The sequence below is a fragment of the Takifugu flavidus genome, chromosome 10 (assembly GCF_003711565.1).
Source record: "Takifugu flavidus isolate HTHZ2018 chromosome 10, ASM371156v2, whole genome shotgun sequence".
In the NCBI taxonomy this organism is placed as follows: Eukaryota; Metazoa; Chordata; class Actinopteri; order Tetraodontiformes; family Tetraodontidae; genus Takifugu; species Takifugu flavidus.
Window position 1 is genome coordinate 3,637,597 of NC_079529.1, and position 25,080 is coordinate 3,662,676.

The following is a 25,080-nucleotide window of genomic DNA, read 5'->3' on the forward strand; positions in this document are numbered from 1 at the left end:
AAAGCAGGTGAAACAGCCCTGGTCCCATCTCACTTTTCCATCAGCAGCTGTGTTTAATTGTCCAAACGTGCTTATTTATGAAAATAGCCTTTCCGGAAAGTCGTTGGTCAGGTGAGAGATTGGGTGAGTGCAGTGAGTTTGCTGGTTTTGGGAAGCAAAGTGAGTATTTTCCAAACTTATTTATGAGATTCTTCCATCATAATCATTTACTTTGAACCACTTTTCATTAAAACACCATTACATAAGCCCAACAATGCAGTCTGTGGTATAATCAGGTCATTAAGGCTTTTTTTTCAGGATGTAAAGCAGATTTTGGATTCCAGTGGGAAAGCACTTTTTGGGAAGTGGAGGAGATACTGTATCCATTATTTGACAGATGAATAATGAAGAGGAGGCCAACTCTTTCTTTCTTTCCTGAAAAATGCAGACGAGGAGTCTCGAGTAATAAGGTGACCCGTCTCTTGTTGGTTTTCTCTAAGCAGCATCGGACCCTCGTGGATTAGAGGCTTGTTTCTGTCTCAGAGTGTGAGGCCTCTTTGGAGTTTGATGGATCTGCCATGCAGATTCCCTCCTTTTCCAGACTGGTTCCATGTGGTGCACAGTTTCCGGCCTGCAGTTATGATATTTGCGTGAGTGAAGTGACCCCAATAATTTGACAGGGAAGGGGGGTCTCATTCTTGAATATCACCATAAATACCATTTTTTTTATGAGCGCCGGGCACGTTGAAAGGACCTCCAATGGCTTCTTTGTTGCTGCAAACTGCCAGAAACATCGTAAAAAATCTCATCCGCTGAATTGCAGATTGAGCAAGAGCTCGTGTCAACTCATTTGGCCCGCCAAGCACGTAATAAATCCTTGTCAGGCGGCGTCAAAATGAGAGGGAGATTTAAGATACGATCCATGGGGATCACATCAGAGAGCACGTCGGTATTTTGGCATGCTAACATTGGACTGTAAAAAGAAAACAGTCAGTCATGCTGTGAAATCAATCCAGTCGGGCAAACAGGTTGGGCCCTGAAAACAAAATAGGCCTCCTGTTGTTTTGCCAAGTGTGGATTTTACTCATCTCAGTGACACAAATGTTTCAGCTTGTTTCGCTCTGCCTGTTTACAGATCTCCTGTAGCAGCAATAGCAGGCCTGTCTAATCAGAGTTCATATTATCTGAACCTTTAGTTGTTGGTTCTAGTGCTGCGTTCACGCTTCCTTCAGGCACTGCCACCTGCCAGCGGTCAGGCGTCTCTTAACACTCAGCTCGGCGTTGAGGTGCGACAGTTTGACAGGCTACACACTCGACAGCAGCATAGTGCAGTTTAATACTAGAAAAGAGCAATTACATCTTTGAAAGCTGGAAGGATTTTGTTTCAAATTCCCGGTCCTGTGTGGATTCATTAAAAGAAAAAGAAAAAAGCACTTTGATGTTTACTCGCTCTTTGAAAGCAATGCCGTGCACCGGCTTGTTTAATGGCTGTACTGTAGGTAATGTCTGAGCCAGCCTGAGTGTGGATCTGGGTCAAAGATAATGGCATATATTTCCCACAGCCAAAAAATGAGTAGTGTTTGAAGATATGTGTGAGTAACTTGATGCTTTCTGTTATTTGTGTCTCTTGAAACCCTCTGAAGTTTTCCAAAGGCTAACCTGAAGCTCTTTAGGTTATTTTTAGTCCATGCTTAATCTGGATCAGCAGCCATTTAGGTAAGCGCCCATATGCTGCAAATTGCTACGTTTCCCTGTTTGAGCCCATTGACGGTGCCAGATCTGGATTTAGAAGTTGTCTGCCTGCACTAATTGAATTTAGCTCAGCTTTCATCATCAATCCTGGGTTGTGTCTAATGCTGATAATAACGATAGATCTTAATAGAACTTTAGCAGTTCACAGACGCTGATGGTCCCGATTCCCCCCATTGAGAAACGAGGGGATAACACGTTTTTGCTGGCGTAAAAACACTTGGAAATAGACCGTAGTGGGGCCCACAAATGGACATAGCAGGTGTTATGACAGAAAAACAGAGTGTGAGATGGGAGAGGATTTTTTTTTTCCGTTAAGTACCGCGGGCTGTATGGAAATGTGCCCTCACAGATGTGGGCGCTTCCTCAGTGGTCGGTTTCCTATTTGTGGAGCAGAATCCGAAATAGACGTTGTCAGCGTGCTGAATCTATCAGGCAGAATTTGCATTGGTGCGATTCCCCACGTGTCAGGGCATTTAAAATAAGTGTCCGTGCTAAAGGAGAGGTATGAAGAGGGGAGGGCGGTGTCAACGAGGTCGTTCTCCATCATGCGTTTTATTCAACTTCCACTATTCCTAGTCATGGTCATTGGTGAGGATTCTGGATTCCCAGTAGGGGAGAGAGGCAGCAATGCACCCCGGATAGGTCACCCGTCCAACACGGGACACTCCAGCCTCCAGTGAGACGTTTCTGGACCACCAAGGGACGATCTTGACAATCTTAAAAACTTAACTGACAGTCGTGTGAAAGAGTTGAACAGCAGGTTTGTGTGCTTACAGCACATATGTGCAAACAGCATTTATGAAATGACATTAAAAACCTAAAAGTCAGGATTTAGAGGACGCTAGAACTCAATATGGAATCAGAGGTTTTCATCGTTTATGTCAGCTCCGTTGTACCCTGTTTCTATGCTTCGCCATCTATCTGTGTCAGCAGCAGGCCGCTTTGGGGAAATCCCACTGATGAGGGAAAAGCAGGGGGGGTGAGGGTCACCCCCACCTGGCTAGCTAAGGAATGACTCATTAGACAGGCAGGCATTAATGAAAAATCTGTCCTGGTATCGGCCTTGCCGCAGCCTGTCTGGAATTCGGCCGATTCCACTCTCTCTTCCCTCCAGAGTGGAAGAGGAAGGCTTCACCAACACAGTTTCTTCAGGAGGCCAAAAGATACAGTAGTTGGGCAGCGATGCCCCTAAAGTACCACGCAGAACAGGTTCAGGTATAATTTTTGTTAAAAACTAATTATTTACTTAAAACTAAGAGACGAATTCTGCTGCTTCCTTCCACAAGAGCCACTGACAGGAACATAAACTTTCACCATAACTCATCTAAGCACGTCAATAAACACAACAGTCCAATTTCCCCGTCTGCACGGAGGGACAATGAACGCCGTTGAGCCTGTTTTATTGTTTATTGGAACGGCGCTGTGGTATGTCTCAGGATCGGATGTCTCTGCCAGGACGGAGTCTTGCAGCGGAGAAACGTGAGCTTTCAGACATCGCTGCCACATCGGGTGCTCCAGCAGGTACCACTTCCACCAGGGACGCTGAGGCCAAATGAATTACTGAGGTTTATTTGCTCAATCCTAACACAGGTGGACAACACGTCCACAATTTCTCTCTCAACTTTTAAAACTGGAATGCACCTCAGCCTGAAATGACAATAATTGATGGCAGCAAAGCCCACAAAGATGTATTTATGGCTTATTTTCGGTCTTGTCCCGCGACATTTGCCAAGAGCTTTTCACGCCCTGTGGGTCCATCCAAACCTTCATGTGCGGCCTGCTCCTGACGGTGGAGGCTTCTTCGGTGTGTGTGGCCACGCTGAGATCTGTCTAATGGAAACCATGGCGTCCACATGGCTTCCATCAGGACTTCCACAAGCATCCGAACAAACTCCGGGCAACAGGAACAAATTCATTATTGTTTCTCTTCCACTGCGTAAACTACCTGTGTGGGTCTGCGTGCTTTCTCCCACATGTCACTCACTCACACTCACACACACACAAAAACGGAGAGAGATTTTATGTTAAAGGATGGAAAATGAACCTATTTTACCCCCATGATTACAAACTAAGTGACAATATTTGACCCCTCGTTGACCTCTTGTTTGTGTTCTGGGAGCAAAATCGGTGAATGAAACCACAGCCTATAGCGTATGACAAACCCATGCACACGTTTGGAGGTCTTCCACCTTAGTTACTTTTGTTTTCTCTCCATACATCTGCACCAAAAGGCTCCTCCTGGCTGCCCCAGACTGGAGAATAGGAAAAACATGACGAGGAAGCGCACTGATGGTGTAATACTACTGTCTTTCCCGACTGCAGAGGACCATTAAAGACACTGTAAACTCAAGGTTTCCTCATAAAATTAGCAGGAGGACACAAAAGGAAGATGGTTCCTTTTATCTTCACACATAGCAGGCAGTGATGTGGCTCTCAGAAATCTGTGGTCTCTCTGTTGGCTGCAATTTGCCGGAGCTCAGTCTGACTGCCGTCACCTCTCAGTCTGTGGTCGCCTCTAACCGGTCAACTCTCAGATGGAGCTAAATCCAGACATGGGAGGTTCTCTGGGACTGGAGTCCAGTCTAACCTAAGCATACTTCATCATTACAGCAGGAGTTAGTAGATATGCAGCACATTTCCTGCTTCAGCATTACCATAAACCATGTGAACAGACTGATTTCAGTCTTTTCTAAACCCACATATTAGCCTGTGATTTGATTAGCTATTGTTAACATATTTCACAGTCATTACTGCATTGCAGGGGTTCTAGTTTCGTCAGACAGACACATAAATAGATGGTTGCCCAGTCTGACCCCAGGTTTTGTGGATTTCCTGGCGAATAAACTCAATTTTTATGGTTATAAAGTCACCAATACTTCCCCTCTGAACAGAAACAACTTTGACAGGAGCAGCTGTGTTGCGAGCGGCCGACATAAATAGCAACATCTGTCTGGTCAATAAAACCCGCCCTCAAATCAACATCAGTGGAATGTACTAATACGGAGACACCAGAACCCGCGAGGAACATCACCATGTCGACTTCGCCCCTGAATCCATCATCCCTGCAGCTGCTTTCCCCTCAGCCCAGGTAGTCGAGCTGAACATTCCAGATGACAGAACCGCTGCTACCTCTTGTGTGATCGTTAGAATTAAGGAGCAGCGCGTCCCTGCAGCCAGCTCGGTCGTTGCAACTCTTTAGATGCAGAAAACCAGCTGCTCCTGCTGGTACATCGCTTTGCAGCACTAAAAACGTCTGCTCGGTTGAGTCAGTCCTCCGTCAGGTTCATGTCAATAAAAGCACAGGGGAAAAGTATTTACAACTGGAAACAACGGGCTGTTTGTCCTCAGCTACACTCCAGATTTATCGACAAATTATTTGTGACGTTAATCCTAAATGCAGACAGAGCTAAATGCTCTCCGAGCAGCAGAGTCGCTCAATTACTTTCTTCTCTTTTTTGTGTCATTTTTGCAGCCGTAGATTAGTCACGGCGCGATAACAAATCCACGTGCGACATGAAGAGCTGTCGATCCGAGGTAAATGCCGACGTGACAGCCGGGTTTCAAACGGGCCTCCGAACAACCGAAGGCCTGTTTGTTTCATGGCTAAAGGCTCCGTACTTTCTCAGCCAAATGGTATGGAACTAATCCCCTCTGAACTATTTCTCATTAGAGATGGGCCTCTTTTTTTGAGTGGGAGGGAGGGCGTCGGTATATTGGGATGGTACGCAGGAGCATTAAAGTTGTGCAGATGGGCTTCATTTACAACTTTCTGACCGTGTTATAAATATTAATGCGCTACACGAGGACTGTATTTCCCACACGGGTGAAACATTGTTACGGTTTAATTCCATTATTTAAAGGTGTGATCATCGTCCTGCCTGCAGATGTTCAATAACCTCTCACCTCTGACCTGAGCACACTGTCTGAATTGCTTTTATGGACTTCAGCTGTCTGACATCACAACTGAATCTAAAAACAATAAAATGCCCTTTGTTTTTTATTCCCCCGTTTGGCCAGAGAGTAAAGCTGCTGACGCATCAATAATGTCTTTGTTTTGAAGCACCCAGAAGTAGGTTTATGCAGAAGATCTGAACAAATGTGCCAGTTTTTATATTAGATTTAATACGTGTTTGGCAACCTCGACTGTCTGGACCCTTAACCTCAAAGGCCCAGTCGCAGTTCCTTCCTGTTATTTCCACAGACACAAATCACCAACGCTGCACAGTTTCCCTTCTCTGGACCAGGAGAGATTTATTTCCTGGTGGATGCTGTTGCCAGAAATCCACTGGGACCGCTCATACCTCCGATCCGTGTACGGCACGCTGCAAATGTGTGAAGCATCTAGAAGGCACTGCTCCGCTCGTACCAAATACCATCTGAGTCATAAATTAGAAACCAGGCATCTTCTAAAGATAAGGAGCTGCGCCTTGCTCAGGCGACCTTGTGGAATTGGGGGGGGGGGCTCATTTGGCCTCGTCCCAGACTGTCTCCTGTGTCTCGTCTCTCCGAACTTGTGTAGATTGCATCAACATTATGAGCTGTGAGTACCACACACTGAGGAATGCGTGACAGACAATTCCGCCAAAGTTCGATTCGCACTTTCTCATTTGCAGGTAATGATGATGTTCCGTGCACTTCCAGAGAAATGCCGAACCAATAACAGCCAGTTCTGGATTTAAAAAGATGACTCTAAACTCATAGTCCTGTAACAGAACAGTTTGAATTGTCCTCTCTGCCCTCTGGCTGCTGCCTCCCATTAACTGAGGAGGTCATTGGTAAGAAAGAAAAAGGCAGAGAGTGGGAGAAGAACTCGCCTAACGCCTTCTGCAGCGCTGTACGTACCTGCTGCAGAAGCACGCAGCTCCTGCTGACTCAGAGGCTGCAGCAGCAGCAGGAGTCGATATGCTCGGTGCTGCCACCTCCTGGCCGCCCGCTGGAGAGCGCTCATTCCCGTCTGTGCACGGACGGTTTGCTCGCATCAAAAGCATTCTTTTCGCATCTTTCCTTTATTTGTCTGTGGGCTGTCCAGGGCTGATTAATGTCTGTGTCCCCTCAGCATCGTTGGGGCCGTTGGCTCCGGCTGCTGCCTTAACTGTGTTTCATGGTGAGCTGCAGATATGGCTTTGTCAGCTGGAAACATTAACAGTTCCCTAACTCCCCTCAGATGTGCTCCGGAGTGTTTTCTACTGTTCTCTTCCCTCTCGGTAGTCCGCTCGCAGGATATCTTTCACGTTTAGTGGTCAGTGATAATAGCTGCGGATGCAAAGACATGAGACAACGATAAAGGATTTTGAAGGGGGGGGGGGGTTGTAATGTTGTGATGGTAACAGTGATAAATTAAAACGCTCCAACTTTTACTGTGTCGGCTTAATGGAAGGCTGTTTGACTCTGCTGGGTTTGTTTTCACTGACGTTTTCTGTCTCCACACAGAAAAACTTTACAACTCCACTGGACGGGAACTGCGGAGAGCGCTCTTTTCCCTCAAGCAAATTTTCCAGGTAGGCGATTCTCTTTATCTGCTGCCCGACTATTAAAAAAAGCCACTGAAGACGTCGCAACCAAAGTGCTCGCGCAGCGGCGAGCGCGGGGATGTCAGCATCGTTTTGCTGAGACGTTCTCGAGCTGCTGAGACTCTGCCTTCGTGGCAGCTGTGTTGTGTTCAAGTCTGGTCACACACACACACACACACACCACACACACACACACTGGGGCTGGGCTTTCCTGGTGGGCAGCTGGCCATAGAAGAGGAGGGTTTACCCGCAGTTAGATGGAAAAGACACCAGAATGGAGAGAGACAGACGTTACAAAGTCGATCTGGTTTTAGTTATTAGCGTCAGAAAACAACAGTATATGTTTCAAATGTGGCCCGATTCTATATGATCCTCCACTGAAGAATATAAAGGGGCAGTTTGGTCGTGAAACCATGACACCCTGCCAGCAGATCGAATCTTTTCTCATCCTTTATTTTGTTTCTTCCAGGATGACAAAGATCTGGTGCACGAGTTTGTGGTGGCTGAGGGGCTCACGTGTCTCATCAAAGTGGGGGCCGAAGCGGACCAGAACTACCAGAACTACATTCTCAGGGGTACGTCCTGCCTTTCTCACATGTCCCACTGATGGAGGATGTTATTCATCATCGCTGTCGTCCATTTCTTTCCACCAAGCCACCCAGGCCCAGACGTGTTTACACACCTCACCCAAATTGATGAGTCAGCCCGATGCCCCTCGTGCACTCCACACACTCAACGGCACATAAGCTCAAATGTGTGTCGTGGATAATGTGGACGTTTAGCCAAGTTTGGTGGTGGTGGTATGTGTGTGTGTGTGTGTGTGTGGTGGGGGGGTTCTTTAACTGTGTTAAAGAATACCAGAAGGCCGCGGGGTTCACAACCCTCGCTGAGGTCGTTGCCATTTAACGGCCTGCTAGGAGGGGCAGGTCACACATGTTAAAGTAGCCGATAAAAGTTAGCAGGTTATTGCAGATCATAAAACGCCCCCCCCCCCCACACACACACACACACACACTTTTATGCTTTGCCTTTCTTTTCTTTTCCCTCGCGTGTTCCGTTTTCACGTCCTTCTTTCGTCAAAATTTGTTGCACCTCTGTCGGTCAGTCCAAAGCAGTATATTAAATCTGTCGGAACAATCTGGATGTTGACACAGATGTCTGCATCCGAGTGGAGTGAGGAAAAGCTTGGTGTCGGGTTGCAGATGCTTCCTCCAGACAGTTTTGTTGCAGTGATGTCTTCATTACCAGCATGCAAAAACGGCTATAAACACACAAGGGTGTTCCCAGAAGAAAGAACCGTCCCTATCGCCCTCCGGAGAATAAGCCCCTCCTCCCTCAGTGTTTTAGACAGAGGCAAAAGAAAAGGGGTAATTTAAGGGTAAATATGTTCAATACCATGACTGACGGATTAACTCTGATCAAAATGGGAATCTGATGTCATGGCGATGCCTTTATGTCATGTGATTTTTTAGCTCCATTTCTGTCTGGTTTGGGTCTGGGTGGTCTTATATTACGATAGTTCGGGGTGTTCTTATTAGTGCACATTAGACTCCTGAGTTTATTCCGTTAGACCCTTTGTGTTTACAATGTTTCATTTTCTGATATTGCACATCTGTCCACGCCGTAAACACGGCGAGGACGCTTATGTGGGACAATCCTGCAGGCCACCATGTGTAATGTTTGATACTTCATCTGAACTTGGCCCGATTCGGGACTCAGACAGATGAATCAGCGACCGGAACGAGGCGGAGGAGGACAAAAACAAGCTTTTTAGGGATGTCGCGGCCGACCACATGTAAGGGCCGTTAGTGTCGCCGCCCGCTGAATGATGCGTGCGTCTTCGCTCCTTCTGGCCGTGCTGTCCCTTATTTTCCCTCACCTCCCGGAGAATTCTGCTGAAACATCTGCGTGGACGCTTTTCTCTCCCGTGCTAATTTATTGCTCCATCTCCTCACGCTCCGGCACGGCTCCCCTTCATGTACCCGTGCAGGAGAAACTGAAGCCAAACAGCCGCTCTCCCAAAAGGCCTTTTAACCCGTTTTCACCGCTGACCTAATTTCTCCCGACCAGCCAAGGAAGCGGACCATAACAGATCACCTCCCCACGTGAGCCACGTGTTGGAGTAAACAGGAGGAGGATGTGCTGTGACATGGCTCAGGAGTCCACACAGACCTGGGCATGACGTCAGCGTTGGGCTATGTCGTCCGTAAGTCTCGGGAGACGAGCAGAAATCTTGAGAGCGACCCACGAATCAACCCGATCTGATACCAAACGCTCGTGACTTTAAGCCCTGGCCTCGTCTGCCTGGTGCAGATTAAAAACCCGGCGACACAACCTTGCCTTCTCTCGTGAGTAAAAATCAATCTTACGTGTCTCAAAAACAGTAACGTGTGCAAGCAGGCGTTTCACAAGAGCAGATTTCCAGCATTAGCTCCTCTGCCGTCACCGTGCACGCGAGTCCCTAACTTTCCCCCTGCTTCATTCCACCTTCTCCAAGCCCCCACGGTGTCTGTGGCTAGTTAGCACTCCCTCCGTAAGGTGGGGGTTTTCTGGGTCCACCCGGATGGGGTCAGAAGCCTCTCGGTGGGCCCCTCACACCTGGCTGGAAGGGCTTCCAGACCTGAACTCGGCCCCTGAGAGGGTTGTGTTTTTAGCCCAGGGGAAATCTTGTATCCCTTTAACACCAGAGCAGTGGAGAAAGGTGTGAGGCCTTTAGTTTTGTGGACATGCCAGCTGGTCCTCCAAACATACACTCACTTCATATGCTGTTGTTTCAGAAACAAGACTAACACAGAGATACTGAGTCAGCCATCACATTCCTTGTTCATCATCACAGCGCTGATTAGCGCTGATGCAAAAACCTACTTAAGTGTTATTTTTGAGATGATTAGCTTTCAGTCCTGAACCCTTCTCTTTATTTATGCACGTCTCAAACTGGACAGAACCTTTTCTGGGTCAAAATTCTGAAAGGCTAATAAAGAAAATTGCCTCTTTAGCCCCGCTAGCTGCTCCCGCGTTGGTCTCTGCACTGTCAGGCAGATTAAAGACAAACCAATTACAGTCAACTTGAAGCAATTATTCGCAGCTTTCAAAATGTTCGCTGTTGATATTACTCACCCCGAGCTTTGTTTTCGCCGTTTTGGCAACACTTTTGCCGTTTGCACTTCTCACCGCCTCATTGATGTGCGCACACCCGTCATGTTGCTTTGGCAGAATCAGTTTAGTCGGAAAACATTCACCTCTGACAACCCTGTTACCAGTGGATTAAACTCCCGTCTTTAACATGAGTTAAATAGTGAAGATTCTGGGCTTTCTGGCCCATTTAAGGAGTCATTCCTGGGACAGTTTGGGACCAACTCATCACTGGATTTGGGTCTTATGGTGCCAAATCTGCAAAAGTACCTTGACCTCCTGCGTCCCCGGGGAACCCTCCGAGATCTCCGTGGGAAACGGAGATGTGCTCCGGTCAGATGTTTCATCTCCTCTTAAACTGCCGGGGATGCGGAACACTGCTCCCAAGAGAGGACTCATTCCAGGGTTTAGCCTCCTTCCAACGGCTGCGAGTGCACCTGAAACACAGGAACCTTTCGCTTTAATTACCGACGTTTCCTGTGATATGACGAAGCGCTCGAAAGGCAGATATGTCTGGGAAAAGCCTTTTATCTCCCTCTTTAGAATCTTTATTGCGTTTGTTTAGCTAATAACCTCATAAAAGCTAGTTTTACTGAGCATAACGTTAAAAAACCCATCAGAGAACTTTACCGCCGCCATTGTTGGGATAAACATTTTTCCATTCTGTGTGTTTGGTTGTGAGGCCGCAGCGCCGCATGTGCAGTTTATTAGAGGTGCAGTCACTTCCTCGCTGGCAGGGGCGTGTAAGAATGATGCGCAGGGGGAAGTTAAGCAAATTCCCCATTAAATCCTGCAGGATGAGTGAAATTTGAGAGGGAAAAACAGCAGAACTGCTGACACACATGTGGACGTGCGCTGGGTTCGGAGCGAGACGGAGATCTCCAGGAATGCCCCCCCCCGTCACAGCAGCAGCAGCAGAAACCGAAGCTCGGGAAGGTGTCCGTGCTCACAGACACTAATCCAGCTTTGACACCCTCATCCACGTAAGATCAGGCACCAGGCTGCTCCGTCATCCTGTTCGAAAGAAAAATGATTTGATTTGGTGGGAGGAAATTTAGGAAATGAGAGTTACACATGGTTTCACTCTGTAAGCGCTCCGCTCTCGGCTCCACTGGCAACATTTGCTCTTTGGCCTGGAGGACGGCTTCACTATTAAATTAAATCGCCAGCTTTCAAGCCCGCTGCCATTCTCCAGACTGCACATACTGTTTATACTTTTCTTGAATTGAGAAAAAAAGCCATAAAGGGGCTGTCAGCGCTGCAGAGCTGAAACGTGAAGCCGAAATGCAAAACCAAACGAGCAGATAAACCCTGCATCAGGGAAACGCTCGGGCTCCTGCTGGAAGTGTGTCGAGTGGCCCCTTCTGACACCCCTCGCGTGTCCCCCAGAACCCGCCTCAACCCCACCTGCCTGACCTATATTCTCCTTCACCATCGTCGTCGCCCCCCCTCATCTGTCGACATTTCACAGCCCACCGGCTGGTCGTGGGATTGCGGCCCCTGCCGCAGCCTCCTTTACTGTAACATAAGTCCATGTACTTCCCTCTCCGGTCTACTTCTGCCCCAGGAATGTTTCATTTGCTTCACACACTGTCGCCCTGACCCTGCTGCCCGGGATGCACGCGCTGTACGGTGGGGCAACCCGGTCGGTCTTCTGCACTGATCTGCAGTGATCTGCAGCATCTGAACGTCTGATCCCTTCACCGAGTGTTTGTTTTGGGGCTGACTTTGGCACTCTGGCCGGGAACAGAGCGACTCGCAAGCCCGTTCTCTCAAGAGCAGTTCGACTTTCAGATCCACGGCTCCCGTCTCATTTGTTCTAAAACAATTCTGGAAGGTTTCTTTTATGGAACGGGACCTCTAATGCGTCAGCCCTCAGCTGATGCAGCCCGGAGAGGCTTCCCTCGCGCTGCACTTTTGTTCAAGCTGCTTGTTTGTTTGCTTTCCTGCGGGAAGTCTGTTTCCGCTAAACAGTGTCAAATGCAAGCATTCCCCTTGTCACAGAGGCAGTCGCCACGGCGACTGGCATCGGCCCGGCTCAGGCTGGTTTGTCTGGCTCCAATGATCAGAGTGATTAGCTGACTAACCAATGGGCTCCTGAATTAGCAGCAGCCTGTAAGAGCTGGAAGTGGTCACCTTGAAGGTTTATTGCAAGCTGTAAAATGATAAATGCGGAGAGTTTTGAATTAGTTGTGTCAAGAATGAAGAAAATGGTCATTTTTACACAACATCCACAGTTATCTGGAGGCTTGTTTTTGTTGCTAGATGTAGTAACTAGCCCTGGAAAATGAAATTATAGCTAAATACTGCAGCATTTATAGATTATAGCTGATGAGTGAACAAGTAGTAATCGCCATACAGACTTTCTTCACGCCAGATCAAGAATCCTGAATCCTGTCCTGAAAAATGCCAGACATCCTCACACAGGTACACCTTAGACCTTTGTGCAGCTCTCATCTACTGCTCAGCAGGACAAGATAAGGGGCTCTAAGTTGTGCTGTATCCCCCCGAATCTCCAAAAGTCCTGGAGAAATGAGCGCTGCGTACTGACAGACAGCTTGGCTGACCCAGTTTTGATAAATTCCAAATTGTGAGGCAAACCAGAGGGGCACAGCGGTGAGCTGGAGGAGAGCGCCGTGCTGCCCATTGTCCATATATAGATGTGCTTTTTAATGCATTTAAAAATGTTCACTCCAGCGTAAGTGTTGGTGTTGCCGCTGCCACCCAGACCTCAGAGCGTTTCTCACCTCGGCAGCGGTCGTGGCGCTGCCCTTCCTGCACATTCCTGAGGCTGTGGAAGATAATTGCTGCGGTTTATGAGAGGGAGGTGCCCCGGAGGAACACTTCCAGCAGAGCTTTCGGTTCGCCGAAGTCTCTCTCTGTTTTTTTTTTCTCCAACTTTTGTCAGACTTCGGCTGGAGACACGGGACCCCGGCTCCATCTGGGGTCATATCCACCTTTCAAGGGGACTGCAGGTCGCAAGAAAAGGAAGAGAATGCTGCAGATGCTGCTTCTCAAACACCTCTGACCTCTTCTTTTCCCATATCTGCTCACATTTGCATCCTGGTTGTGGTGCTTTGAAGGAGAATTTAGAAATCACATTGATTTATAAAGAGGTCAACAGTTAATCCCAGACTGGGAGGGGGCTGCAGCCACAGTTTCCCACCAGTGCAAGCCTGGAAAAGCCTTCAGCGGCATAAAGACTTGATCAAATTCTCCCGACACCGACCATATTTCATCTTCCGAAACATTTTCATGACTAATTTACTCGCAAGTGTGTGGAAATCAGTTCCATTTGAAGTTCACAAAGGTAATTGCATTTAGGGCCATTAGATGTTTCCTTTGTGAGCTGCCTCTGAAGGTTGTGCTTTCCCATAATGAGGCATTTTCTGTTGTTTTTTTGTTTTTTTTTCCTGTTTTTTTTCCAGTTACAGTCATCATTTTACCTAAATGCTCACAGTGTAACTGCAGTCCGTGCGGTTTCTCCTACTCAGAGTTAAATTGTACATAAATGGCAGCTGGCACTGAATAATTCCATGAAGCAGCAGTTTTAATAAATCAGAGCAAAAAAAATGTAAGGATTATGGTTTCTGGCCTGGTTTTCAAGTGCTAAAACCACTTTTGCATGTTAGCTACTACCTGCATTACGTTCTTAAATGAAATGGAGCAGACCAGGGCTGACACGCGTGATTGGCCGAAAGCATCTTTAAAGTCTTACCATAACACGTCAGGGTGATCTGAAAGTCGACTTCTGGGAACAGCCATCTGTCAGCGGCCGTGACCTTCACATCATCCAACGACACTTTTAAAGGCCTCATTACTGCCGCCGATCTTTTCTCACCCCTGATTTCCCCGCCGACGTTTCTCCAACCCCGCACAGATACTATACACAGGTGCACGTGGGAGATAACGGCATGCACGTAAATAATGTAGCTCATTCCTCATCCAAGCAGGAGGCACAGCTGTTCCTGTAAAATAAATCCTGACCCGTGATTGAATCTACTTCATAAGTGATGCGTTTCCAGGCGTTCTTTTCCAGTTTTGTACAGTAGAGCTGCTCATTAAAGCAGCACGGTGGAGCAGCTGGACGCCCAGCCATTACTGCTGTCACCAGTCTGTCAACAGTCATCCCGCCTATGAGGGTGACACTTTGACCCCTGCCGACTGAGGGGGTTAATCATGTTTTCATAAACACGCGCCGACGGGACGCGCTCCGATTCGCCGGCTCGTCCGCGACACACAAGCAGGGAGCAGCGGAGGACTGTTAGGAATGCTCCGGCCTGACAGGTTGGGAGTAATTAACCCTGACTGATAGAAGATGAACGGCAGCGGCGGCGCACATGCACTCCTGCGTCCGCCCACACAGTAGCCGCACCTGGGAATTTTGGCTCTTCCGCAGCAGATTTTCCATTTTTTTAGAAGGAAAGGGGTGGAAAGCAGAGGCTGCGGCCAGTGTCAGACGCTGCTTGTGTGTTTTTGTTTTTTATCTAGATGGTCAGTTGCTGACCTCTGTATATTTTCATGCCACGTCTTGGAAGATTTTTTCGGAATTCCAAGGGGTTGATGGGTCGACTTTTGCAGCACTTGAGAAATTCTCATTCAACCTTTTCGAATTGGTCCATACACATGAAGGAAAAATGCTTGTGTTCACACATTTTTATCCCTCCAAAGTCCCACTGGAGCTGCTCTCTGTGCTGTAATTCCCCGTGCATGGACTAAAGCTGCAGTTCTGTTCAAAGCACCACGTATGTGGAGGAATTCCTGACTGTTCGTCCATCAGGTTGGGTCCCCCTTCCCCCACCTCCAACTTACAGAAGCCCTGCACTGTTCCTGCCTCACGCTGAGATCCCTCGGCTCTTATTATATTCTTATTTATGTATCCTGTTACTGATGGAAGTCATGTCAGTATGTACTGAGGCACTGGGCTCAAGTACATTCCCTTAACTTGTGTCCGCTATGTTGCGGGTTGAGAACAGAAATTGGCACCAAAGAGGATGGCTTTTATAGAAATTTTAAAGCATATATAATCCTTCCTGTCTCTTCCTCTGTAGCTCTTGGTCAGATAATGCTGTACGTGGACGGGATGAACGGCCTCATATCCCACAATGAAACGGTCCAGTGGCTGTACACCCTGGCGGGATCGAAGGTAAGGAATGCAAGCATTAGCCCAAACCACAATCTGCACATCTGACAGACTGTAACATAAACTCAGCAACCCCATCTGTGGCCTGACAAATTTGAAATGACCACATGTTTTGAAAAAACCCTGGGAGAGAGCAAAAAAAATAAAAAAAATCCCCCCAAACCGTTTGACCGTGGCCGCCTCTGCCCTCTAGTGGCCAGAGATGCCAATGCACAGATCGAGAGTCTATAAATCAGTCACAATGTTCTCACAAAGAGCTTCTAACTCAAAGTGAACTCATATGTTTTTGGTGTAATTTAATGTCAATCAATTAAACATATAACAAACATTGTGGACTCTGGCACCAGCGACCTGCATGATGTTTTATTTAATAAGGGATAATATAGGGAGTATATAGACCTCTCATTACCACCTTAAAAAATAGAAATCAAACAGGTTTTCTCTCCATAACCATAGTTTCTTGCAATGACTCCACTTTAAAGTTTGCCTTTTTTCAGTGTGTGGTTCACCTTCACCGCTCCTTGTCACACAGAGCTAATTCCACGCTGTGGTTTCTCAGTGAAAACATTCTGCTTCTCCTAGTTCCGTTTGGTGGTGAAGACTTCCCTAAAACTGCTGCTGGTGTTCGTGGAATACACCGAGTCCAACGCCACCCTGCTCATAAAGGCTGTGGATGTGGTGGATGGCAAAAGAGGTGAGACTTCAGCCCCGTCTGCAGGAGGTTTCAGTCAGCTGACCATCTGAAAGGCTGCAGGTTGTACTGTGGGACGGGGGCTGGGGTTGGTGCAAACATGTGAACATGTGACCATAACATCTCACCTGATGGGTTTCTATGGGCCACTGTCTAGCTGATGATCTTTAACGACAGCTATTCATGAAACCACCTCCCCAGTAACAGACATTCAGCCCCTTTACACAGTGGTTGGACTAATAGCCTCAACTCCCACCAAGCTAGTCAGGACTGAAAAAGCCTCTCAGATGATGAGCAGATGGACAAAGCTCTTACATGTGCCCTGTCCTGCTGCAGGCAAGAAATTGTGGTCCAACATCATGGAGATCCTGGATGAGAAGGACGGGGTGGACACAGAGCTGCTGGTGTATGGCATGACTCTCATCAATAAGGTCGGGCGGCGGTTATTCCTCTTTACAGATACTTTGCAGTTTGGTTTCTGTTTAAAGGCTTTCTGTTGAAAAATTGACATGTTTTTCTGACTGTCTTCAACTTTTCCTGTCTTCTGAACAATGTGAAATATTGGAGACACGCGTAGAAATCTTCTCATGTTTCAGACTCTGGCCGGCCTCTTGGATCAGGACTCCTACTACGATATGGTGGACGGGCTGGAGGAGCAGGGGATTGAGGTGCTGGGACAGAGACATCTGAGCAGGAAAGGCACCGACCTGGACCTCGTAGAGCAGTTCAACATCTACGAGGTGAGGACGTCCTCATTTGCCAGAGTGAGGAAACTACACACAGCAAAGATCTAGTTCTCATTTCTGCCCCCTTCCTAGATGACTCTTCGCCACGAGGATGGGGACGATGGCGCCCAGCTGCCCCCCAACGGGCGAAAGGACCGACGGCGGGCCAGCGTCGGCGGCACAAACGAGAGGCGCGGCCTGGAGAGAAGGCGCAGCCGGAGACACTCGCTGCAGAATCACAGAGGGCACGCGTCCGCCCCGGCGTCCCCCTGCAGCCCGCACGCTCAGGGGGGCGGCGGCTTTGTGCCCTTTAGCAGCCAACGCATCGACGACATCAGCGAAAGGTGATAAAATCTTCGGCTCTGTGATGATTTCTTTGGATTCCTGAGATTTCAATCTTGGAGAAAAGGATCAATACTGACGTGAGCCAACTAGAGAATTTAATTATAAAGCCTTCATTTAGGCCTGTTTTCCTTCATCCTTGCACTCGGACGTTTGAGGTGTTCCTAAATTCAGACCAGCAGGTCATATGATACCAGACTAGCTTCTTCAAGTTCGCCGCAGGAAATCCGAGCTGCCTTTGAAGTCCACTAGTTCCCATATTGCCAATGAAATCCAGAAGGCTGCCAGGGATGCTAATGGACAACTGGCCACAGTTTTGTGTGTGACAGTGTTTTCTGGACAGTCCGCTCACGCCCCCGTTGTGCGTCTTGCGTGCATGCTGCTGCTGTAGCGTTGTGACTGTGTCTAACGGTGAAACCTCTGTCCCCATTTAACATCTGTCTGTTGAGTCTTTAACATTTTCTCATTTTGCTTGCTGTGTCCTCATGTTGTCTCTGTCCAAATTCTCTTGCATACCTGCCTTCCTGCATCCCCTCTTTCCTCTTTTTATCCCCTTGGCTCTTCCTATAACCACAGAGAAGAGGAGGAGGAGGATGAGGAGGAGGAGAAGGAGGAGGAGGAGGAGGAGGAGGAGGAGGAGGAGGAGGAGGAGGAGGAGGATGAAAGTCATCCAGTCACTGAGACCTCTAGACAGGGTGTCCACAGGTACTTTAGTCCAGCTGTGGTGACCCAGATGTAGCTCGGTTCCCTCCCACATCCTGCTGTAGGATTGTTGTCAGACCTCAGCCATCTTGTGCCTGACAGACATGAAAATGAATTTACTTCTCATCAGCCTTGATTTATATTGGATCTGTCATCAAAGCAGTAAGACAGCAAAGGCCGTGATTGCTTCCTTTTCTGGGGTTGTTAAAGATTTACTGCTCATCTGGCTCCCATTGTGCCTAAAGCTGATGCAACCCACGACTGTAAATTAGCTGAAGGAATCTACACATTAAACATATTTGCTCGAGTCATTCATTGATCTGTGGCAATAAACCCCGTGCAGCTGCTCCTGGGGATCTATTCTTCATCTTAACATTCACGTTTTCCTGCTCTCTGTGCAGCTGATGGTAAAAGTAGGAAGAATCTAAAGCTTATGAGATTTAGATTTATAACCTCGCTCTGTCAGCAGATATTACCGCATGCATTAGCAGTTCTGTTCTTCCTCTGATTCTGACTGACATTTAATGTTTAATCCACTCTGTGCCTGACCAGAATGTTCTTTTTTCCCCCTGACTTTCATCATCAGTCCGACTGACATAAACAGCTCTCCTGCATCTTCCTCTGCTAACCAGCCTCGCTGGGCTGAGAGGTAAGAACAAGAGAGTAAAGAGTTCTTTAATGCTTTAATACCCTCAGGCATTTTTAATCAGGCATCTGTGGGCCATTGTTAGGGGAGCATTAGCAAGGAAACGCTATTTCATAGATTGTAGCTTGTACCACTGATGTTTCACCGTTAGCACCATTATCATTAAGGCCCTGGTCGGCACGTGTGCATTCATGCTGAACAGTTCAGACGAGCCAGAATCTGTTCTCAGCACATGTGTGAAACCACTTTGCCTGCACACGATGCTGCACAGCTGGCGGCATCTGGCAGCGACGCCCCTCTCCACGCTCATTTCTTACTCCCTTCTCACCACACAGAGGTTTATCTGAAATGTGGCGTTTGTGACACGCTCATATGGAGGTTTTGGACTGAGGGGCTTGTGGAAAACGAAGCAAACCTTTGTGCACATGGAGCACAAAGATAAAGTCAAGCAGGACGTCTCTGCTGCCACCAGCAATATGAAACAAACATGACACTTACTAACACTGCAGATGTGGTTTTAAACCATAAACCTGGAGGCTCCATAGTCGTATCTCAGTGGGATCTCACTGGAATTCACTCGGCAAAACCCCCCAACTTGATTTCTCATTGTTTAACAGAATCAGTGCCACTGATGGAAGGAACCAGAACACAAAGACGCCCGTCGAGCATCTCACGAGCTCGGCAGCATCCAGGGCAGACTCCAAACAGCTGGACAGGTTGACAACTTGATTTAGTTTTAGCATTTATGCACTGCAAATGTAATAAAACAGCTGAGAGTCCGGTATTCTCCCAGAACCCGGCTCATTGTCTTCTGTTTTTGTGTAGATCTGCTTTAGAGGGCATGCTGTCCTCATCTTACAGACCTCAGGACACTCTGTCTGCAGACAGGGAGAGGAGGCGACTGGAGAGAGAGGAACGCTTGCAGAGAATCGAAAGAGAAGAGCGGAACCGTTTCAGGTTAGCTTCACTTCACTCACTCATGCTAGAGACAATATTTTAGATTCTCTTAGCTTCAAAGCGGAGGCAGCTGTGCTGCCAAAATCTGTGGTAGATTTAGCTCCAGGCCTAATCTTAAATCAGAGATACTCCTCTATCATCTCCACTTGTCTTTATTGTTATCACACCAGCTCTGGAAACATGCACGCAGTCGACCAGTCCGCTGTTAAAATGAAACACACAAGATTACACTGGCCGTCAAAACGAGTCCTAACGCACCTCTCCATCTCTCCCCACTTGTTTCTGTCTCAGTCGAGATTACGCGGAAAAGAGGGAGGAAGCGCGACAGGCCCGGGAAGAGAGGTCAGTCTGCTTTTTGTTTCTCCTCACGTGGATCCACAATAACGTTTGTTAAGCCAGATCAAACAACCCGGCGAAAACCTGCTTTAAATCAGCAGCAGATGGGAGGTTCGCTGCAGCCCGGCTCCAGCTGAAGCATAGATGTCAGAAGGCCTTTGGGCCTGTTTAGCATTAAGACGTGCTCCAGTTAACAGGACAGGTGTGGAATCGGGCTTTGGCACGGATGTGCTCGGATTAACTCCGACCGTGACCGCTGTCGTGTTGCGTGTCTGTGTGTATGATTGCGTCCACACACGCCCGAACACGTCTCCTCCGCCGCAGGTACAGGGTTGTGGAAAGGCTCGCCGCTGAGGAGTTCGAACGGGAGCGGTCCAGAGTGCCGACCAGAGGGCGGACCGAGATCACGCTGTGTTTGAGCTCGGCCCCTGCGAGTCGCTCAGTGTCCCGCTGCATCGCGTCGTCACCCGCTGTCACGCAGGAAGGCCCAGCAGCCTCCGGTGCGCACGAGGCCCCAGGTGAACACACGAGATGAGACAAAAAAGGAGCGAAGGAGAGATAATGGATTGTTCTGTATATTTATGTTATTGTTGTTAGCTTAGCATCACATCCGTGTGTTTTCAGGACATGGTCTTTGGTAACGAAATAAAGATCTGTGCACGTCTGCAGTGCTCCAGCTGCGCCATCTGTGCGAAACCTGTGTGTTGAGATTAGGCAGTCTTTCAGCTCAATTAATTTTGAATTAGCTTGTGACATACCAGATAATTACAACTTGTTTTACTTATAAACATGGAGTGTTTCTGAAGATAATGTTTTGATTTCACGTCCAGGAACGGAACACATCTCGGAGCCAGTCCTTGATCCACAAACCAGGACCAGAAGTCTACTGTCAGGGCCGAGCGTATCACAGCCTCCCCCCACGCCTCCCTGTGAGACAGTCCAGCGGCGCACCGACACAGAGACGCCCGCGGAGACGGAGGACGCCGCCGAGGCTCGGCCTGACCAGAATGTGGTGTCAGACGTCCAGTCTGATATGGAGAAGGAGGAGACGCGAGAGCAGGGGGGTCCGGAGGAGCACAAGCAGTGCACAGAAGAGGAAGAGCAGAGAGAAGAGACACACGTTGCAGTTGGACGGGCGGATGTGGAGATGGAGGAGGAGCAGCTGACGGAGCGGGACGTAGAGGACAGCGTCCTGCTGAGCGAGAAGGAGAGACAGAACGAGGAGGTGAACGAAAAGGACAACTGTTCAGCATCCAGCATCTCCTCCACGAGTAGCACCCTGGAGAGGGAGGAACGGGAGGAGAAATTCACCAGTGACACTGAAGCAGGTACGTCAGCTACAGGCTAGTTTGGTTTTGGGCTTCTACCTAGATGACGACATCGTTTTTGTGCCGACAGGCCAATGGAGCCAGAGCGCTAAAGACGCCGACGTGAGCGAGCACTGCAACAAAATCCTCAACGGCAAGCGCTTCATGCTGGACATGCTCTACGCTCACAAGACAACCTGCAGCCACGAGGACAATGAAGCAGAAATGGCTAAAGAAGCGTTTCTGTTTAAGAAGGAAACGGAGGCTAGTGATTCGTCCCTGGCCAGCTTGGCCAGCAGGATCTCCACCCTCAAGGCTCAGAGGCAGGCCAGAGAGGAGAACGTGAAGAAAATGGAGGTGGGACACCTGGACAACCAGGGAAACGTCCGGGCGGTGGCCGAGAAGTTCGGCGATTTGGTCAAAGGCCTGACGTCTCCCGCTGATGCCGAGCCTGTGAAAGAGCAGCAGCAGAGCGACAAATCGCCGGCCTCCGCCGCCTCGCCGCTGCCACCGAAGAAGGAGTCCGACTACATCTGGGACCAGCTGATGGCCACCCCCAGGGAGCTGCGCATCAAAGAAATGGATTTCACAGACCTGAGGGAGGAGGACGACGTGGACTTTTTAGATATGGACACCGTGATCAGCTCCGGCGACGTGGTTCCGCCACCTCCCCCTCCTCCTTGCAGCACTCCCCTGCCGCCGCCTCTGCCGTTGTTCGGGTGCCCTCCTCCTCCGCCGGTGCTCGGCAAAATGATGCCCCCCCCCCACCCTTCATGGCACCTTTCCCTCCACCCTCTCCCCAGCTGAGCCGAGGGGACGCGCCGCTCTTCCAGAAGAAGAAGAAGACCATCCGGCTCTTCTGGAAAGAGGTGCACCAGGTGGACTGGCAGTGCAAGAGCCACAGGTTCTGCCGGGAATCCCTCTGGTCCAAACTGGAGCCGATTAAACTGGACACGTCCAAGATGGAGCAGCTGTTTGAGTCAAAGTCCAAGGAGCTGCCTGTCACCAAGGTAACCCGGCACAGAGGGTAGCACAGCATGAGCGTTTTTGGCTAGCTTACATTTCTTCAAACAAGGATCAACCTGCAGAAAAGGATCCAAACCTAATAAACTTGTGTCGCTCTTGATGTCGCGCATGAATAAAAAGTCACTCCTAAATCCTCTGTAGCTAAAGAACAGGAGGCCTGAAACATTTCTAATCATTTCTAACAGAAAGCCACCGTCGATGGGAAACGGCAAGAAATCATCGTCCTGGACTCAAAACGCAGCAACGCCATAAACATCGGTTTGACCGTCTTACCCCCTCCTCGCACCATCAAGACCGCCATCCTCAACTTCGACGAGTACGCGCTGAACAAAGAAGGCATTGAGGTATTCATCTGCAAGACGCGGACAGCTAATCGATATTAGCCGCGCGCGTTCCTCCTGAACGTCGCTGACTCAGCAGACCACACGGTTTAACGCAGCTACGCCGCTCACATGCGGTCGCGCCGGGCCAGATTTCTTTTGGCCGTTGCCGTGCACAGCGGTGATTCCAATTAGCCTCTGCGTGCATATTTTCAGCTCATTTTCTAACCCATAATTTAGAAGGACATTAGATGGTGATTAGAGTTGCTTCATTTTGCTGTTGTGCAGTTTTCAGAGAATCTCCTTCAGCACATTCTTGGCTGTTTTTTTTCTACACACACACACACACACACACACACACACACACACAGAGTCAATTGCTTTGCATATTACACAGAAATCTAAGCAACCCGTTGTTCATGCAAGTATCACTTCCTGATTCTTCTTCTTCCTTTCTATAGAAAATCTTGACAATGATCCCCACAGAGGAGGAGAAACAGAGGATCCAGGAGGCTCAGCTGCTCAACCCTGAAACTCCTCTGGGCAGCGCCGAACAGTTCCTTCTCACCCTCTCCTCCATCACGGAGCTGTCGGCCCGCCTGCAGCTGTGGGCATTCAAGATGGACTACGAGCTAATGGAGAAGGTCACCAAAAAATTAGAGTCATAGATCTGATAGAACAGCACAGCTAGTCATTGTAGTGACCGTGGTAAAAGCTGGATTTATGAGCTGTCTTGGGCCCCTGACATCATTGAATAGTCAGTGATGCTCATCTGCTTCTCCGTGCTCTTGCAGGAGGTGGCAGAGCCCCTGCAGGACCTGAAGGAAGGGATGGACCAGCTGGAAAAAAACAAGACCCTCCGTTACATCCTGACCACGCTGCTAGCTATAGGGAACTTCCTCAACAGCACTGACGTGAGTGACTGGCCCCCTTAATGACCCGGCCCCCCCAGGTGTCTTTTACTGGCTTCATTTCCTCCCACGCTCCTTCTCCCGCTCCCCTGCCAACATATTTATTTGGCGAGGATGACAGTGGGCTCTGTGTGCGTACGAGAATGTGCTCGCCTGACTGCCTGTCTGCGCCGTCCTTCTACAGTAAAAGTGTTCGTCGTGGCCTCTGTTTAGTCTGGCTCCGTCGTCGGGGGGGTGGGGGGGCTGATTGCTCCCCCACCATTGCTTGGGTTTCAGCCCCCTGCAGCCGACCACGGGACTCTTGTCCTCCTCTGCGTGAAGGAACCTCAAGACCATTGGAGTTTTCATACACAATATCTGTATTTAGGATTCTCAGAAAGCCTTGTAATCCAGAAATCCCGTAAGGATCACAGCGTATCATCCGTGATCGGTTGAGAGCAGCTTTGTTGTGAGAAGAACACTCATAGGGCGAGGAGACGGCTTTTGGGCTCCAGTTTTGGTCATTTTAGCTAATCTCGCTCTGCGGCTGTGTTTGCATTCTAGGCTAAAGGCTTTGAGCTGAGCTACTTGGAAAAGGTCCCAGAGGTGAAGGACACCGTGCACAAGCAGTCGCTGCTGCATCACGTCTGCGCCATCGTGGTGGAGAAGTTCCCAGACAGCAGCGACCTCTACTCTGAGATCGGCGCCGTCACCCGCCTGACCAAGGTCTGCCTCCAAAAGGCGGTTCTGACGGCCGTTGGCAGCTTCAGCTGTAACAGGAACTGTACTGGGTTTTTTTAGGTGGACTTTGATCAGCTCCAGGACAATCTGGTCCAGATGGAGCGGCGGTGCAAAGCATCGTGGGATCACCTCAAGGTCATAGCCAAGCACGAGATGAAGCCGGCGTTGAAGCAGAAAATGTCCGATTTCCTCAAAGACTGCGCAGAGAGGATCATCATTCTGAAGATTGTACACAGAAGAATCATCAACAGGTCCGCTATGCCGGCTTTTGCTCAGGTTCTCCTGCGGTTCCTCGGGTCTGCCTGACGTATCGCTGCGTGTCCGCAGGTTCCACGCCTTCCTCCTGTTCCTGGGCCACCCGGTGTACGCGGCGCGCGAGGTCAGCGTTCACCGCTTCAGCAAAATCCTGAGCGAATTCGCCCTGGAGTACCGGACCACCAGGGAGCGCGTGCTCCAGCAGAAACTGAAGCGGGCCAACCACAGAGAGCGGAACAAGACCAGAGGGAAAATGATCACAGACGTAAGTCCTCCTCACCACCAGCAGCCAGTCACACACTCCATAATGTCCTCTTTGTTTAGCTTTGGACTTCCCCGGGTTCGGTGCAGCAATGTGAGCCCCCCCCCCAACGGGGCTGTGTGTCCAGCCCTGCTGTCATTATCCGCGTGCATTTGTGATGACATCAGCAGCGTACCTCCATACTCACACGTCTGGGTTACAGTAGCAACAGGCAGCTGCTTGTTTTGAGTGTATCTGGTTCTGTAGCTGCAGAGCGCTGAGAGACGTCCAGAACAAACACCCTTCCGTGTGATTAACGTCCCTCAGACCCCCAGGAGCAGGACGCCGCGGCGAGGCCTGGCAGGAGGCCTCTTCTGACCCAACC

At 49.1% G+C, this 25,080-nt stretch overlaps 1 protein-coding gene across 1 annotated transcript in view; it reads left to right on the forward strand.

Annotated features, from left to right (window-relative positions):
* Window positions 1-25,080, forward strand: part of fhod3b (formin homology 2 domain containing 3b) — a 56,212-nt gene that overhangs the window by 28,474 nt on the left and 2,658 nt on the right. The window contains 22 exon segments of the mRNA XM_057044885.1: window positions 7,162-7,229; window positions 7,711-7,816; window positions 15,425-15,519; window positions 16,099-16,210; window positions 16,544-16,638; window positions 16,804-16,947; window positions 17,026-17,276; window positions 17,851-17,979; window positions 18,563-18,625; window positions 19,240-19,338; window positions 19,448-19,579; window positions 19,871-19,921; window positions 20,240-20,433; window positions 20,746-21,243; window positions 21,314-21,978; window positions 21,981-22,232; window positions 22,434-22,592; window positions 23,030-23,212; window positions 23,363-23,482; window positions 24,023-24,184; window positions 24,260-24,450; window positions 24,527-24,719. Of these exon segments, the coding sequence (XP_056900865.1) occupies window positions 7,162-7,229; window positions 7,711-7,816; window positions 15,425-15,519; window positions 16,099-16,210; window positions 16,544-16,638; window positions 16,804-16,947; window positions 17,026-17,276; window positions 17,851-17,979; window positions 18,563-18,625; window positions 19,240-19,338; window positions 19,448-19,579; window positions 19,871-19,921; window positions 20,240-20,433; window positions 20,746-21,243; window positions 21,314-21,978; window positions 21,981-22,232; window positions 22,434-22,592; window positions 23,030-23,212; window positions 23,363-23,482; window positions 24,023-24,184; window positions 24,260-24,450; window positions 24,527-24,719 (3,962 nt within the window).